An 18,390-nucleotide genomic window follows, 5' to 3' on the forward strand; every position below is an offset into this window, starting at 1 on the left:
GGCTTTTTGGACCTTGGTTAAAGCTGAGGAGAGGCAGTCACGGCCTCATGCAATTGGTGGGATTTGTGTTTGGGTGGATATCTCTGCCACGTTTAGTTCCTCCTTCTGAAAGTCTCTTGCTCACCTACATGGGCAATAAGGACAAAGAAGAAAACAGCCCAGCCCAACTCATGCTGAAAAGGAGGAGGAAAAAAGTGTTTTGAATAGTGTGGAAGGGGTGTGGTCACTGGGTGGGGGTGTGTCAGGCACCACAAAACTTATTTATAAGCAAGAGCTGCTCTGCTGGAGAAGAAACCTTGCTGACGCTTTGTCAGCTACTGCTGGTCCCTGACACCACTGGGAGGACACATCTGCTGCGATGGGGAGGCAAAAGGACGTGCTTGCTACCATCGAGGAGCACCTGAGGATCCGAAATAAGTTGGTGCGGCAAGCGCTGGCTGAGTGCCTGGGGACGCTGATCCTGGTGGTGAGTCTGTGCTGGGGCGTGGGGACGTCGTCCTGGTGTGGGGACATCGTCCTGGTGCAGGGATTGTGCTGGTCCTGGCACTGTGCTGCTGCTGGGAATTGCAGGTGAATGAGCCCAGCTCCCGTGCAACCTGCCTGTTGGCACAGCCGTTATCCATAGAGGATAACCTTGTGCTGTAGGGTGAGCGTTAGGGCTGCTGGCAAGGAGTGGGCTCTGCAGAGCTCAGCAGGTGTTGCAGAGCTGTAGTGTGTCTGTGTGTTCACAAAGTACAGGGAGCAGACTCAGCACTGGAGCAAGTGTTTTGCTAGAGATCATGCAAAACTTCCTTCCCCACTCTGCCTTGGGGTATTGTCTTGGCACTGAAATAGTTCAAGTGTTATCATCCAGGCAGTGAAAACCTCACTTTGTTTTCTTTGTGCATCCTGTGAAGAAGAAACAGGCAGAATTTAAGCTGTTCCAGCAAAATTTTTTACTGCCTGCTGCAGGTCCCCAGGGGTCTTATCAGCAGGGCTGCATGCCACCAGGACAGCCTGTGCTGGCAGCTGATCCCGCCTGCGTGGAAGTGCAAGGCTGTCACTCCCACTACAAAACACATCATTTGTAAATGATGACTGCAACAAAACTCTGCTGCCTGCTGTACTGCTGGGTTTCCAAAGGGACAGGATATAGGGGTAGATATCTTTGACGCTGAAGCCTGATCTGAGCAGGTAGGACAGCAGTGAAGGATAGGGATCACACAGTAATGCAGCAACACTGCAGTGGGGGTATCTCATTTTGGGTGTCCAAAAATGCAATGCCCAATGATTTGGTGGTAGCACAGCCAAAGTGTGCAGGTGAAACTTCATCTGAAGTGGTGTAAACCCATGTGGCAGAGTGACTGTGGGTTTATGCCCTCTGTAACTGGTTGTCTGAGGAGAGCACCGATGGACTGAGGGACTGAGGGGCAGAGGAAGGCTGATGAAGCCACATGTGCTCCTGGGGGTCTGACACACTGTCTTGTGCTTTACTTATGGGGAAGAGGGGACTATTGAGTCTTACACAGGAGGAAAAACATGACGATAAAATGCTACCACTCCTAAAAGAAAGCAGCTCTGCACAGTGCAGTGGCCTCATTTCCAGAATGACCCAGCTCTGATGATTTTCAGGATGTGTTCTGTTGGTTTCCTAGGGAAGAGTTACTTGGGATAAAGGCGATAAGAAGCTGATGGGAATGCAACCAGCAGAAGGTCTCTGCAGTGAGTCTCAGGATAGATGCAAGGCAGTGCTTGGGGGAAAGATAATGTCTCCTGCTAGCCAGGTTACTTCTGTTAGTTCTACTGGAGAAATGAGGCACATCTTCAGCTGTGCAAGCTTTCAGAAGGGCTTGTGGTTAAAAAATAAATTATTCTCTCTGCTGACACAATTTTCCCCTATAGTCTCACTGCTTTGAGGTGGAGAGGAATCAGAATGTGCTCAGAGCCCCAGGAAAGGTTTGGTCCCACTGCTTATCCAGACTCCAAAATGAGAGTGGGCACCATTAGCCTCAGGGAGCACCACGCTTGCTCTGTTTTCATGTTTGTGTGCAAAAGCAGTTTCATCACCTTGTCCAGGACTCCCTGAGCTGGTGCCTGGGAACAAAGAAAATGCTACTTTTATTGGTGCTCTCAACGTTGTCCCAGAGTGATCCAGGATCTCTTCAGCTCCTATGCAGTGGGACCTCTGTGCTGTATGGAAGCAGATGCAGAGGGAGAACTGGGAAGTCCCACGCATGTCAAACCCTGCCTGGCTGTTAGCATGGAATACAGAGAGGGAAGTTCGTTCCTTGCAGCTGTCCCAGTCTGTTCTTCTGCTAGTAAGGAGCTACGTACTTTATTAAAAATTAAAATAAATATAATACATATATATATAATTGCTCCCTATCACCCATATTCCTCTGTATCTGTTTTATTTCATCAATTGCCCTGAAAGCAGAAGCAAAAGCCTTGAAGTTGTCTTTTTCCTTATCAAAAGACCTTGATAGTGGATTAAGCCAGATAATCCCAGGATAGAGATCCTGATCCTGCCTGGAGGGAAAATGGACATTTCTATCCTGCAGAAGTCCCAGCAGGCTGACCTGAGAGTGAAAGCGTTCACCTGCAGCTGAGCCCAGCAAGCACCTCTTGTGGGCTTCAGAAAATGGAATCTATGAAGCTGCTTTTGTGGGATATGGTGTTGGCTGCATATGAATTTCTTTAGAACCAGGCAATATTGGAGATGGATTTAAGGCTTGGTATCATTCACACCAAAGTCAACTTCCTGAGTCCAATGTTTAAGGTTTGCAGCTTATTAAGATTGCACTGTGTAATGTAGAACTTGTCCCGCTGTGGATATTGGAATGGCTTCAGCTTCTTCCCTCCTCCCCTTCAATTGCATAATGGCAGCTCTCTAAAGCTCTTCTACAGCAAAGCCATTTCAGAACCCCACAGTTCTTACCTGCTGGTAAGAGTTATAAAGGCAGCAGAGTGTTGCCTAAGAGAAAATACTGCCTTTTTGTTTAAGGTAAGAAAAATAATCCAACTAAGCAGCCAAACCTTGAAGAGCACAAAGGAGTTGCAGTTGAGTTGCTCTTGCTATGTGCCTTGCACAACAGAGCTACACTCTGTTGCTTGCAACCCTCCTGTTACAAGAGTTTAGCGCTTCTTCTGTTTCCTTTGATAGTGAAGATGGCAGTCCCCTTCCTCTCCCTCCAACATACACTTTCAGACATGTTAGGTTTGAACTTTTTATCCATGTCAGAAGCACCTCTTGCTGGAAATAGTTAAGCAATACAAACACTGAAGGCATTTTCCGACTCACTTGCTGTTTGTGTTATTGCTGTAGCAACTCACTAAAGCAAGATTTCCACCAGCAGGTCTCCATGCTTTCCTTAAAGGCTTGGACTGTTTGTCTGCTGGCTGCAAATACCAAAGCTGTCCCTGTTCAGTTTTAACGTTTGCAGAAGTAATTTGCTATTGTAACTGATTTCCAAGTCAGACTATGATTCACTGCTGCTGAGGCACGAGGAAGGAACAAAACAATTCCTAATTGCTTCTCAGCCAGGCTGTCCTGCCTTTGCGGCCAGGTGGGAACTCTTTAGAATCTGAGTGTGCTGCTAACCACAGAAGCCAACGTAGTAAGGTGGCTGGGATGATCAAAGCAAGGGGAACCTCGTCTAACTGCTGACAGTGCTGCTGCTCTCCACCACCTCTTCCACCAGAAGAGCTCAGAGCTGTTTGTTAACCACCCAAACTATAGCCCTGTTGCTCCAGTGCAGGAGCAGGGAGGTTTCTCCTTCGCACAGAGATGAAAGCTCAGGCACTACAACTTGCCCTGATGGGACACAGCTTTCTCCAGCAATGCCCAACACTGTGAGTGAAGCCCAGGTCTTTCCAAGAGCTAAGGCTTCCTTATCTGATGGACATCAGGGATATCAGAACGTGTTCTTGCTTCAGTACACATGGGGACGGAACAAACTAAATAACATCTCCCCGCCAATGCCCAACTACTCTGCTGTAGGTTGCTCAGCTTTTTTTTTTTTTTTTTCTTCACTGAGCTCTTTGAAGTGTTGTTGTAACCCACAGTGTACATATGATGTAGCTTCCCTCAGCCCCTCTTATCTTCCCACTCCTGCTGCCTCACTTGGCTCCAAGACAGCTCTTGGTGCAGAGGGAGCTGTAACATTACAGACCATCTGAGCCTGGCTTTTGTTCCTACCCAGACTGGCTGGTAGGTGGAGCTGGTAGGTCCAGCAAGGCTGTGGAATATGATATTTCTCTCCTGTTTAGCAACCTCTAACTCACGACCCACCCATTTGTTCAAGAGGTGCTGCAGAAAGGCACAAATGTTTCTCCTAGCACTGCCCCTGTGGCAGGTCCCCTGGATGCACGGGCTTTGAGGCTGAGGAAGGCCCATGCACACTGGGCTCCTCTCAGGGTTTCTTCCCCTGGATTATCCCCAGGATCTGATTGCCCTTATGTCACCTTTGCTGTCCCCCGGAGGGCAGCAGGGGCTGAGCCGCTCTTCCCATGCACTTGTTTGCTTGTTTTTTGCAGGCTGAAGGGTAAAGTTGCAACTCAGGTAATAATAGTCCTTCTGGGCTATGCCAACGAAATTTTCCTGTCTTGATTTGGATCAGTTGGTCTGAAATCCAAGAACAAATCCATTCAGGCCTTTTGTGTTTGTTGAAGGTGTGAAAGAGCACCAACAAGGGAAAGAGGGCAGGAGAGGGAGGGAACCTGGCTGCCATGCTGTCTTCCACCTGAGTTCATGAACAGAACTGTTTTGGTCAGGATTTGTCCGTGAACCCAGTAACCCTTAGTTCTTCATTAGCTCTTTCACCATGTTTGTGTCCTTCAAGGCCCCCTCCTAAGAGCTGTGACTAACTCCAGGGCTTCTCTGCCAGGGAAGCTGTGGGTGGAAAAGCCACATGGCCTATCTCCACCACAACCTGGACGCAGGGAGGTTGAGTTTTTCTGAGTATGAAGTTACACCCAGTAACATGCTTCTGGCTATCTCCTCCCTTTTTCGACCCCTGGAGTCTTCCAGCCCCTTCATCCCTGAACCAGTTCAACTCACTGATCCTGCAGAACATGGTATGTTCCTATTGATTTTCTGCAGTCTATCAAGTTGGATCAGCTCAGGAGGAAAGAGGAGATGAGAAGCTTTCCTGTTGGCCATGAGAACCATTAGATCTGCTTGAGACAGTAAGATGAAATTAGGGAGCTGTTTTCCATTAACATGGTTAATGGTGCATCGACATCAACTCCTGGAAGAATAGCTTTAATACGTCTGAGTAATGGCTTGTTGCAATCATTTTATTAGTACTTAAAAAACACTTTTCTAATGGGTCATGGGGATAAAACAGCTGATGGCTGCATGCTGCCTTGTGAGGGACTCACCTGAGTTTTTGCTGGTTGAGATGTTTTTCTGGTAATGTAAAAACTATGTGTTGGCAGCAGATTATTAAAACCAAGAATGAAGGATCATATTTCCTTGGGTGTGCACCACTCATATCCATTGCATGAGCTTAGGTCCATGGATTTAAATTGAATAAATGCTGCTGTATTTTATATAATCTTCCTTGCCTTGCAACTCAAGCTAGATGCTCCTGAACACTGTAAGTAGTGGAAAACGAAGACTTAAGAAAATAGAATGGTCAGGGTATCCTGTCTTGTATGGCCTGAGAGAAGAAATTGGAGGGAAAGCTAACAAAGAGTGGAATTGGAAATGGCGCGATCGTAAGTTTTATGTCACTTATGTCACTTATGTGGTCATTCACCACAGCCAAACAATAGGCACCTGGCAGTGCAAAGATTTGGAAAAGTGGGTCATGCCAAAATCTGTCACAGAGGATGGTGAACTTTGAACTGTGTCCCCATGAGCAGCATGGTAGATCACAGTGACACGTGGCATGCTTCAGGTATGTCATCCAGGCTCTAACATATCTGTCACTGCTGTCTTTTTAGGGGTCTTGAAAGATAAAGGAGAGTGTTACTGAGTTGATGGGATTTGTTCTGACTAAATGTAGACAGGAAAGTTCAGAGTTGGTTGACCTGAGTGCTGACTACATCAGTGGGGAAAATGAGACCCTAAATCAAGCCATTTGTCTTGATTTAGATACCCATGTTGGGAGGCTGGGCTCCATTCCATAAGCTGCCATTTCTCCTCACTGCATGTGAAGGTCATCCAAGATGACTGTATCAGTCATAAAACAAAATGACTAAAGGTGCAAAATAAATCTTGCTACAGGCTATCATATATTTTACACTTATCTGATGATAGTAGCTGTAGATTTTGCATCTGCATAAGCAAGGATTGGAACTGTATCCCTCCGGACAACAGAACCACCTGGTACATGTATCAAAGCTGCCCCTACACCTAGCATGTGCAATTGTTTTGTTGGCTGCCACCCAGTGCTGCCGCTTGTATCAGATGCTCTAATGTAAAACCGTTTGTCACAAGAGCAGGGTTGAGCATGATTTGGATGTCATGTATGGGAATGCTTAAAGGACTCCATTGGTGTGGGATGGAATTGCACATAAGCATATCAAACCTCAAATTTGTCCCTAAATATTACCTTACTTTTTTATTTTAATCTACTTAGGGTCATTTTTTTCTACTGTTGTGCTGCATTAAGCCAAACAAGAACTTAGGGCATATCTGATAAGTAATTGTAATGTTCCTGTGGAGTGGCTTCAGGGTGTTTTTGCATGGCTCATAGACTCTCTTCTGAGAAAAAGCTGGGGAGCTCTTGCTAGGTGTAGGATGGCAGAGAGGAGAATGGAGAATAGCCTCTTGGGAAACACCAGAGCTGGAATTCCTCCAGTTTGAGAAAAGACCTTTGTGAATAAGTGTGGTCACAGATAGTGGAATGGAGAACTTGTGGTTTCTGTGACCAAAAGGTATGTGTGTCTGATGAACCAACCACCATCCACCTGCAGAACTGCGAGTTCCTTCAGAGTGAATAACACAGATTCCATCATCAATGGGAATAAGCTTGGTCTAGTGGGTAGCAACCTTACCCACGGCAAGAGACTGGAATTAGGTGATCTTTAAGGTCCCTTCCAACCCAAGCCATTCTGTGATTGTATTACTACAGTTTACAGTAAACTGAGGCCAACCCTACCAAACTCAGCTGCCTTCTGCAGCTTTTTCTGGGCTCACCTCCTGGTCAGACTGATACGCTTTATGGCTGTAGAGAGACAAACACCATAGCCAAGTACTCTGTCCAAAACTCTGCCTAATGGGTGCTGAGACTCCTCTGGGAAGGAACAGATGTCACCCTGGTCATTAGCAAGTTTTTCTTTGCTCGCTTGTAGCTATGCTTTCCTCATGGTTTGGACAAAGCTGGTAACGATAGCTCTGTTTGTTGAACAACAACTAATCTTTTCTGCCCTCGCCCATGTGTGTCCTCTGCTGTGGTTTTCCAAGTGAGAGTCTTGGTATGAGGACAAGGAATGGGCTGCTATGTACCCAGTAGAAAGCAGTATTGGATATCACTTTGCTAACTAACGAGTTCTACAGGTTTCTTTGTTCTTCCAACAGAGGGTCCTGTGCCAAGAGGTACCTGAGTACAGAGTGTCCACCTCATGAGTCAGCCTGCAGCCTACTTGGCCACTCCTTTTCCAGCAGATTAAGTGCAGTGTTTTCTTAGTAATTCATCAGTCGCTGAGGGGATGAACTAGCTGTGTTTTGGCTTTGCCCTTCAACTGTATTGTGTGTTGCTCAACAGGTATGTCCAGCATTGGCAGAAGAGGTGAAGAGATCCACTCCTGCCTACCTGATGCCTATTTGGTGGTTTATCCCCTAACAGCAGATATTGCCTTTGTGGCAGTTGAGTAATCTTGGAGTAATGGAATTTGCAGAAGCAGAACATCTTGATAGGTGGACAGACACAGGCACAAGTTCTAGGCACTAGCCTTGAGGATCTTGAGCAAGATGTTATCCCTGTCCTAGTTTAAGGATGCTCTCTGTATCTAGTGATGAGATAATCCCTGGTGTACACTGAGAATCTGTTCAGGTTAAGCTAGTGGAAGATAAAAGCATACAGAAGATTAGGACTAGGGCTCCTTAAAATATATGGTGGGTAGTGGAGGGACATGGCTAGGCAGGAGGCATCCATCTAGATGAGTGATGAGCCGAACAGCCAGGGGAAACTGGTCTGGGTTGATAGGAGTGAGCATAGGAAGTATGGCTTTTGAATGTGATTGGGAAAGGAAGAATTGCCCACTGAGAGCTAACGTCTTTCAGAATGAGCACATACTTCCTTTAGCAATTAGGCAACACTACTTATCACCCAACATAAATAGGTTGTTACCCAGAATGCTTGATGCTTGTTGGTGTTGCAGAGACAGAACAGTTTTGTTGCCCTGATCTCTTCCTACATGACGTTGCCATAGGAAGGAACTCATTGTGTTGAGGTGGTGTGGGCTGTGCTCAAATTGCCCATGGCAGGGAGCAAGCCTTGGGGATGAGACAAGCATAGGTATCTCAGCTCAGGAAGGCAAACTCAATCCCTCAGCCATGGCTTGAAAGGAATGTCCCTGAATGCCAAGGTGAACGATAGCCTTCTTCAGCCATGTCTTTATATCCACGCAGTAGCAAAACTGTGCCCTGCCAATCTATGTGCTACTGTGTCAGACAATTATTAGCCCTTTTTAACAGCAAGGAGTTTAGGTCCCTTATCTGAGCAATGATCCTTCTCGTCTACCTTTAGCCACCGTACATTTGGATGTTTGACAAAGTTGTCCAGTCTCCTGGAGATGTGAAGTGTGAGCTGATGTATCTTTAACTTTCTTTTGGTCATGGATTCAGTTTACCAGCCAGGAGGCAGGCTTTCCTTGTGACTTTTCTGCAGCTGAATGCTGAAGCTTCGAGTTATGAGTATGCTGCAACGGTCCATGCAGGTGTAAGCAGAGCAATCAAGAGTGTCGGTCAGCAGCTGGCCCTGGTGTAAATCACAGAGGGTAATTTCAGTCTGTTCTTGTCTTTCAGCTCTTCGGCTGTGGCTCTGTTGCGCAGATCGTGCTCAGCAGAGGGACCCATGGAGGTTTTCTGACTGTCAATCTCGCCTTTGGCTTTGCTGTGATGCTTGGCATTTTGATCGCAGGCCAGGTGTCAGGTATGTTGTGTCCCTGTGTGTGGGCTGGATTTCACTTGTGAGAACTTGTGATACTTGTGTGGGCCTACATGGCTGCACTTTCCCTGTGTGGCACTTCTCCCATGTGGAGACTATTGTGCCATGGCTCATCTCTTGCGCTCAAGTTCTGTCCATAAAAGTGCATAAACCTTCTGTCTTTCTGCAGGTGGACACCTGAACCCAGCTGTCACTTTCGCCATGTGCTTCTTGGCCCGAGAGCCCTGGATCAAGCTACCAGTTTATGCCCTGGCCCAGACACTTGGAGCTTTCCTAGGAGCTGGCATAGTCTTTGGGCTCTACCACGGTAGGTGCAGAAAGTATGACGTGCATGGGTCTTTGCTGTCTAGATTACAGCATATCTCCCAGAAGTGTTGATGAAACAATAGCAGTGATAGAAACTTTACATCTGTGCATTTCTCCAGAGTCATTTTATCTTCATGTTTTTTGTGTAATAAGTAAAGACTTCACTTGGATTTTTTTCTGCATAGTCTAAATACTACTGTGAGACAGTCAGACTTCTAGCAACTTTGGCAGCCCTTGTCAGGCTGATTCTACATCTTGAAAAACAACCTGGAAATCCAGTTACTCATTAATGTATTCCTCTTTTCACTGTGCTCCTTATTACAGCAGGAGATAAGAACTGATCACTCTGTTCTGATCAGGAAAATGTTTAATACTGCTAACTCCAGACAAAGCAGTGCTGCTGTAATTCTGTAGCTTAAACAAGCAAAGTAATCAGCACTTAGCAATGTTCAGGATATAATGAATGCTAAAGCTAGTTGGTGTTCCTGATGGAATGGCATGAGGAGAGTGTCAATGGGTATGAAGATACAACTCCTCTGTAATAATGAGTTTACTGCAGTATGGAATCATAAAAAATCCCGAGTTGGAAGGGAGACAGAAGAATCACTGAGTCCATCTCCTGGCCCAACACAGGACGACTCAAATTTAGTCTGAGAGCATTGTTCAGATTGTTCTGAACAAAATCTGAGATTTTGACTTCTGTAGCACCACAGGCATTTAGGCACCTTGTAGGGGGAATTAGAATTCAGATTAGTATTTACTGGCTCTGACCGGTGCTTTTTTCTCCACCTCCAGATGCCATCTGGGCTTTTGGCTCCAACCACCTGTATGTAACAGGACATAATGCCACAGCTGGTATCTTTGCCACCTACCCATCTCAGCATCTGAATGTTGTGAATGGATTCTTTGATCAGGTAAGGAGGAGCTTGGAGGGTGCCAGAACTTCAAGAGAGAGAATTTGGGTTTGTTCTGGCCCTCTCATTTAGTCAGAGAATGCATCGCAGCTTGGAAGCATGTTCTGGAAGATGTCTTCAGCTGATTTGGCTGCTTACGCAGTTACTGATAGCTCTTCTGTGTGCAGGCAAGAGGTGTGGGCACAAAGGAACCTATCAGCTGCTAGGAGGAGCGTGTTCCATCATCCCTTTCCCAACTGGGCACTCAGTCTAATTCTGTATGACAGTGCCATGAGATGTTTTTATTGTAGCTTTTCCACTTTAGAAAATGAGTCCTAAAACCATGGAACTTCAGAAGAGTTAAGTAACTTGGTTAAAAGATCAGTCTGGATTAAATTCTTCTTTCTGATTTTTCCTTTCACAGTTCATTGGCACTGCTTCCCTGATTGTTTGTGTCTTGGCTATCGTGGATCCTTACAACAATCCTGTTCCCACGGGGCTGGAAGCTTTCACAGTTGGCTTTGTCGTCCTTGTTATTGGAACTTCCATGGGCTTCAACTCTGGCTATGCTGTCAACCCTGCCAGAGACTTTGGGCCTCGTCTCTTCACAGCCATTGCTGGCTGGGGTACTGAAGTGTTCTGGTAAGAGCTTGCCGATGAAAACTCTGTGCAAGGGGGAAAAAAGTTACAGATTCAAGTAGGTGGTACCTGTGGTGCCAGAGAGAATCTTAGCACCCTTATGGTGTCTTTGGAATGTGTAAACCTCTTTACAAGACACAGTTTGCTCTGTTTTGATTTCTTAAAAAATCATAGAGCTACAACAGTTTCCAGCAAATTAATGAACTTGGGGAGGAAATCTCAGAGATGAGAAGCTCAGGTGCACCTTGAACATGATCTTATCCACTTTTTTTTTAATGGAAGGAAGTGCAGGTCCTTTATTATATTTTGTTGAACCTGGAGAAAACTCAGAACTATGAGTAGTAGAGGCTATGTGCTATAAGGGAGTACTTTCCTGCAGGCAGTAGGAGGGAAGTGAAAGTGCCTAGCTCAGACAGTGATGGTTTCTCTAATTTCTTGGTGGAGAGAGAGTTCTAGAAGTCCTGGAAACAGCTGCTCTGAAGTGCTTGTCCCCAGAACTTGCAGCAAGAGGCAACAACTGCCTTGGATGTTGCTGTGGATATAGGGTTGCTATTGTCTTGCATGTCAATGGGGATGTTTGCAAATAATCAGATTTTGCATTATTCCAGACTGAAACAGAAGTATCCTAATGCTTAAGCTGCAATTCTTAACCATGTGCATTTCCCTTTTGTTTTCCAGGACTGGTAAGCAGTGGTGGTGGGTTCCAATTGTTGCTCCTTTCCTTGGGGCCATTGCTGGAGTGATAGTCTACCAGCTGATGATTGGATGTCATGATGAGCCTTCTCCACCTGCTTCTGAGCAGGAGACAGTCAAGCTGGCCAACGTGAAGCACAAGGAAAGGGTCTGAGGAAGCTGCCATTCAGATGTGGCAGACGTTCATTACTCAGGACTGCAGCTGGTGAAGAGGAGGGAGGAGTTAAGAAGAGCTTCAACAAGAACAGGAAGAGTTTTTTTTCCTGTCTTGAGTTATTCTAGCCTTTGATTTTTTTAATTTTTTTTTTTTTTTTTTTTAATATCCGTGATGCACTTGCTTTAGATAGTTTCCTATGTGCCTTTTCCTTCCATGCAGTATCGTATAATCTTCCCATACTTCTTGAAGGGGGTTGAGAGTTTTAGGAGACAGGAGAGAGGTGAGCATTGCTATCCAACCACTCCAGCATGAGCCTCATGAATCAGGAATCAGGGGCTCTATTGGGCTGCTTTGCTGTCTTGGCCTTTGAGCTTGGCAAACTGCTTCCCTCTGAACACGTGCCCCATCTGCAGAGTGGGGACCATGCAAAACATAAATTGTTTTTCTAGTGTGGAACTGAAATTCTGATATCCTGGGAAAAATTTGCCTGCAGTTCTATGATGGATCAAGTTCATGTTTGGTGTTGCTCCATAGTCAGTGGCTTGACACCAGGAATGGACTTATCTACAATATTTTAATTGGCTAAAATGTTCATTTCTCCGATGAGCTCACAGAAGATTGTATCAATTCACTGATCCATGAGCAGAGAGTCAGAGCAGGTAGTGAGAATGCATTGGATTTTAATATAATACTAAGACAAAATGTTTACAAGCCACTGCACCCTGGTGTTCTAATCACAGTTTTCAATCTTGCCAACTCAAAGATAAAAGATAATGGAAGATAAAACATAGGAAATCCTTGTTTCAGTCAGGGGATAACCTGGAAAGAAAGCTTGGCTCCCTGTAGCAGCCCTTCTTATTAATCAGCTTTGTATATAAATTGCAAGCAGCTAATAGCCATGTTCCACTGAAAGCATGGTGTTGCTAAAGTTGTGTGTGTTCATGTAAATTTCACAGTAGTATTTTTTTTAATAGAGATATATAAATGCACTCCTTAAAAAGCTATTACTACAAAACAAGATGGGGATCATTTAATTTAAAGATGTGTGGGAACTGCCTATTCTCTGACAGCTTTGAGATAACTGTTGGGTTTGCCCAAGATGGCCTTAGATTTTGACACAGTGTGATTGGAGCATTTAGTTTTTTACCTTGCAGAATTGTGGGGGCATCCCTGGCACTCAAGACTCTTCTACCACATCTTTTCTGGTGAGGGTTTGGCTCCTATGGCACCTCTGGCTCCTATAGCACTGGTGTGTCAGAGGATGGCTGGCTCTCCCAGTGCTATACAGAGTGTTTGAAACAAGCAGTATCAGTTGTGAAAGAATTTGTAGGTCCCATGCCTCTGCATTAGAGAAACTCTTTTGAAGGCAGTTTCTTTAATGAGTGAATTCTTTGAAATATGTAACTTTGTACACATTTCCAGTCACTAAAACGATGTGTTCTTTTTTTTTTTTTTTTTTTGCCTTTTTTAAAAAAAAAATTTTAAAAACCAAATTGTAAGATGTCAGCAGTGCCTGTTTTATTTTTAAGCTCTGGACAGTAAACTTTGCCATGGAAAGGAAGTTGTCAGGAACAAAAGCTTCCTCAAACCCCTTTCCTCTCTGCAGCCTGCATTAGCAAAAGCGAATTAACCCTTCAGGCAGTGTATCCATATGCACTGCTGGTGCTGTATTCCTTTCACTTTGGGGGTAGGTAGGAGAAGATGCAGTGCCTGAGCTAATTACTTCCTTGCACAATGTAGAGAACATAAGTAATGCAGACCTGAGCCCACTGCTCAAAGAACTGTACAGTCCTTCCTGCCTATGCGCTCTGTAAATGCAGGTGTTGTTCCTGATTGATGTCCTGCTGTGTTTTTCCTCTGTCAGCTGTACAGACTTGAAAAAAGTCTATAGCTTTCCACATGGTGCCATCTGAACAGTTCAGTGAGGTTGGATTAATGTGATTTCCTTCAATTCACGAACTAGAAATCAAGTGATTTTTAGCAAGAAATCTGTTTGTTCTGTATGCTCTGTCCTTGTCCCATTTCTGCTGCTTTGTTCCATTTCTGTCTTGAAAATTAATCCCTCAAAATCTGTTTAAAAGCCTTGTGTACTGTTGCAATCAATTCACGTAGCTGCAGGGATCACTTTTCCTTTTTCTCTGTCCTTTTCTCACTCTTCCACCACTTCAGTTAAAATTCTTACTACAAACATGATGACTGTGGACTCCAGAATTGCTGTTTTTCTTTCAGTATGTACTCTGTACCGTTTCCTCCTGCTTCCATCTGAGCCTTTTTCTATAACTTTGCCTTATTTTTGCCTCAGCGTTCTATTTTGGAATCCTTATTAAAACTGTAGCAAAATACCAACCTCTTTCAGGTCAAGTCTTGACTAACTTTTGTCTTAGCCATGTTCCCACTGCGTAGGTCTTCTCTCTGGGGATCTGTTGGAGTGCCAAGTGCAGCTGAGCAGACCCTCAGTCCAAGTTGAGTGGATGGGAGCTAAGTAGTTTTATGTCCCTTTCCAAAAAGGTCTTGCCCATATTATCCACGCATGGGGCAACTCTTTGCTAACCCTGTGAAGAAAGCACTGCATTGGGTAGTTTTATATGCCGGATTTCAGGAACTGCTATTTGAGTGTGGGGAAGAAAAAACAAGGTTAATTGCAGTCAGCAGCATCCCTGGCAGTAGGCTCCCTTAAGTTGTTGCAAATTGTGATTGTTTGTTTTCAGTTTAGTTGCCTAATGTTTAATTTTTGTCTTTTTTCTAATTTTTCCCTTTCCCGTGACTAAACTACAAAACAACGAATCATCATTTTCTCAATACTGTGCCTTTGCAGTTCTTGGAGAATTTAAGACTCATCTGGCCAAATAACGACTGCTAGGTTTTAGGTCAGAAGAATTCCAACCATCAGGCTATTGAAATATACTTAGTATGTAGGAAGAAATAAATCTACAATTCAAATTATTCATGCTTGACAGGGAGAGTAATTAGTCACTAGAACAAAGATGCTGTGGAATGTCTATTGTGTGAGGGTTTCAAATTAAGACTGGCTGTCTTGCAAAAAGGTGTCTCACTTAAACAGCAAGCCCTTCTCCAAGAGCAAGTCCCTCTGGAGGAAATTCCCAGACATCTATATTACAGAAGGTTAAGTAGACAGGAAAGGTCCCCTCTGGCTTTAAAACCTATTTATAAGGAATAGTGTCCAGGAGTTCAGTTCCTCTTGTCAGCTGAGTCTGAGTTCTTTGCTGCAGGTGCTGTAGTGGGGTCAGGAGTAAAGCACTGACTCCTGCGCTGCTTTTCTATCCCAAAGTGAGTTTCAGCTCTCATCTGCCAGCAGTGAGTACTGGGGATTCAGGAGCTGGCTGGCACATGGCTGATCTGGTGGCACTGACCCAGGGCAGGTTTCCACTTAGGATCAAAAAGAATCAGCATGGACACTTCAGCTGCTTGCTCTCTTCCCTTTTCCCCACCACCTTCCCCTTGGTTTGTGTCATCCTCTTCCATCCAAAAGAGATACCTGGTAACTCTATGAGAAAGTGGGACTGAGACAAGATCACTGTGTGGGAGAATACCTGAAACTGTATCAAGGCTGCTATCTCAAGACAGGTCAATGGAGAGGAGAAAATGAGGCTCTATTGTTGGACATCACTGGCAAGGACGAGGCGTCATTGGCAAGGACTGTCTTCTCTATGTCCTTGGCAGTTCTGCATGCTCATGTCATGCTTGGACTTCCATGAGCCCCGGGTTTCTGCCCTCATCATGTACCTCAAGGTAGAAAGCAGTCTTAACGCACTTGCCCGGTTCTAGCACAAACTGGTTCTGGTGTGTCCAGGGTTTCTGAGCTTGTGGGCATCATTGTGAGAATCATTGAATCATTAAGGCTGGAAATGACCACAAAGATCATCTAGTCCGACTGTCAACCCACCACCACCATGTAGGAGACTCTGTAGGCTTGTAGGTGCCTTCGATGTGTGTTTCATTAAGCCACCTTTTCATTAATTGTTTACTGTGAGGTACAATAAAAATCCTTCCTGGCAGCACAAATTCCATTCTGAGCAGGAAGTTCCTCTTCACTTTGCCCCATTCAGCTCCAGTTCAGGAGCAACAACTCCCATGAAGGGTTTCTCTGGATGCAGTGTGTACGTGAGGGAGAATGAAGGAGTTCAAGGCAAATGATGCAACCCAGCTGCTGTCGTGTGGCTTCTCACTGCTGCAATTCAGCTGAAGAAATGAGCATTGCCATCTCACTCCAGGGGATTGGAGAACAATTATGCAGCCAGATGAGTTTATCAAAATGAAAATATTTTTGTGTGTAGCCATATAATGGCAATTAAAAAGCCACACTGGAAAGGAAATGTCAATAGCAGAAAGATGGGAAAGACACACAGAGAGAAACTCAATCATTTTAAAGGGCAGTGGTTTTGTTTAAGAAGTAGCTGATACCTCCTGACAGCAAAGTTTTGCAGCACGTGTAATGTATTTAACCTTATTGAGTGAGAGTGCAGAAATGTATTTAAAATTCAGTTAAGAAAGATTTGAAGATATTTTTCTACTTGCAACATTAAGGAGACTTCTTAAGGTTTCCCCCAGTATTCTAACAGCAGCCAGAAGGAGGAATGAAAAGAGGAGTTCCTTCATTAAATAAGCTTAGGGATAAAAGCGTGGTTTGGATCCATCGATCCTAAAATTTCCAGTGGATTTAAACGTCAGCAATCAGAAGTGTCAGGGCTTCATAAATCCACCTTGGATAGAAGACCAGCTGCACAGAGTGGGCATTCAACATACCCAAAAGACACAGAATGGTGAAATGGAATTTTTCAAGTTTTGAAATCCAGTATAAAAGCACAAGGGGAGAAACAGTACTGCACACACCTCAGGAATGGGATTTGGATCCCAAATCCATCAATAAATAATTGAATCTTTACAGTTGGAAAAGACCTCTAAGATCTAGTCCAACTATCTGCCCATCTCCATTATGCCCACTAACCATGTCCCTCAGTGTGACATCTCCACATTTCTTGAAAACTCCAAGGACAGTGACTCTGCAACTCCAACCTTCACAGGCTTTGCTTCCTGGAGACTTTCGAGGACCGACTGGACCACACTCTGAGCAGCTGGCTGAGCTGTAGATGGCCTTTAAATGTCCCTTCTAACTCTGAGGATTCTGTGACTCTATGATATGCTTGTGTTGCTCTGCCAGTGCATGTGGCTCGAATCCCAGGGACCAAGTAGGAAACTCAGCTCTCTCTGCTGATCAGTGTGAAGGATGCCTGTTCCTCTGGAGCATGGCCACTGGGCATCATTTATCTACTGTCCTACTGGCTGAGGCTAAGTGACATTGACAGTGAAGAACAGTTTTCCTTCAGAGCCACACTGGGGAACAGATTGGCTCAGCTCATTTCTGCAGCACATTTCTTTGTCCAGAAAGAGCATGGGGATCAGCAGAGGACATAGGAAGAGTCTTGAAGCCTTCACATGATCTGCAGCTTTTTAGTTTGGGTGAGATCTCTCCAGCAGGCACCTTTTACTTAATCTTGATATAGTTGCTCTTCAATGTCTGTCTGAAGAGAAATGCCTATTAGCATGGCACCTCCCCAGCAGAACCTGTCCAGTTGGGGCTGACCCAGGCTCTATCAATGGAGGTGAATGGAAGAAAATGAAATAAATGGATGGAAGGTGACAAAAAGAATAAGCTCTCAGGTTCAAGATGCCAACTAGCACAGACTTCCAGAAATGTAATATGAAACATGCTGACTGAGATAGTTGTTTAATTGGTTATGGAATCATGGAATCATAGCATCGTTTGAACTTGAAAGGACCCTTAAAGGCCATGTAGTCCAATTCCCCTGTAATGAACAGGGATGTCTGCAGCTTGATCAGGGTGGTCATAGGCCCCTCCAGCCTGATCTTGACTGCCTCCAGAAAGGACGGACTGAAGGATCATAAACTAGCTTAGTGCCTTGCCAGGGAGTTGCATACTTCCCATCTACCCCATGTTCTTCTCCTCTTCCTCTCCAGGATATGCACTTACTTCCTACTCATTTCTGCTGCTGGCCTGGAACAGACTGAAACATCTTTTTGGATCTGGAATATCAACAAAACATTCCCTGCTATCCTGCGCTTCGTATGTGTCTGCAGCTGATCATCGTGACCTAAGGGTAGAGGAGGAGAGTCCTAGAACCTGGGGTGTGTCCTGCCAATTGCTTGTAGACAGGTGAGGACACCTACCTGCCCCTGCTAGCCCAGCTGGCAATGCTGTGGGAGCCCACAAGGAGGTAGCTGTGGGGTGACCTGGTGCCCCCCTTGCGTTGCTCTGTGTGGTGGCTGCTGAAAAGCTCCATTCCAGATATAAGACATGAGACACAGTACAAAACACAAGACATAGGAATGGTCAGGATGGAAAATGCATCTCAGTAAATACAAGTTAATAGGTGTGGCACACAAAGCCTCCTTTATCTTCAAGCAGCAAGATATGAAGTCAAAACTTACCACACCTCTAACCCATGTTTCCTTTCCCTGAGTCCAGAGGCTGCAAGAGAGCTCAGCAGATGTCAGGCCAGGCAGCCTAGCCCTGCAATGTCCAGGTGAGCAGCTGAACTTAAAAAACATGTCACAGTGATGAATG

General features: G+C 45.0%; 1 protein-coding gene across 1 annotated transcript; it reads left to right on the top strand.

The window, feature by feature from the left end:
* The first annotated feature begins 264 nt into the window (after window positions 1–264).
* On the top strand, window positions 265–11,944 carry AQP3 (aquaporin 3 (Gill blood group)). The gene is made up of 6 exons (XM_042831246.1): window positions 265–466; window positions 8,957–9,083; window positions 9,268–9,405; window positions 10,200–10,318; window positions 10,722–10,939; window positions 11,615–11,944. Exons 1-6 carry the CDS (start codon window positions 359–361, stop codon window positions 11,781–11,783), a joined length of 879 nt encoding a protein of 292 aa, XP_042687180.1. The 5' UTR covers window positions 265–358; the 3' UTR covers window positions 11,784–11,944.
* Window positions 11,945–18,390: the final 6,446 nt, after the last annotated feature.

Source organism: Centrocercus urophasianus, unplaced genomic scaffold (genome assembly GCF_019232065.1).
Source record: "Centrocercus urophasianus isolate 14NV4802_14NV808 unplaced genomic scaffold, USGS_Curo_1.0 seq_35, whole genome shotgun sequence".
Lineage (NCBI taxonomy): Eukaryota > Metazoa > Chordata > Aves > Galliformes > Phasianidae > Centrocercus > Centrocercus urophasianus.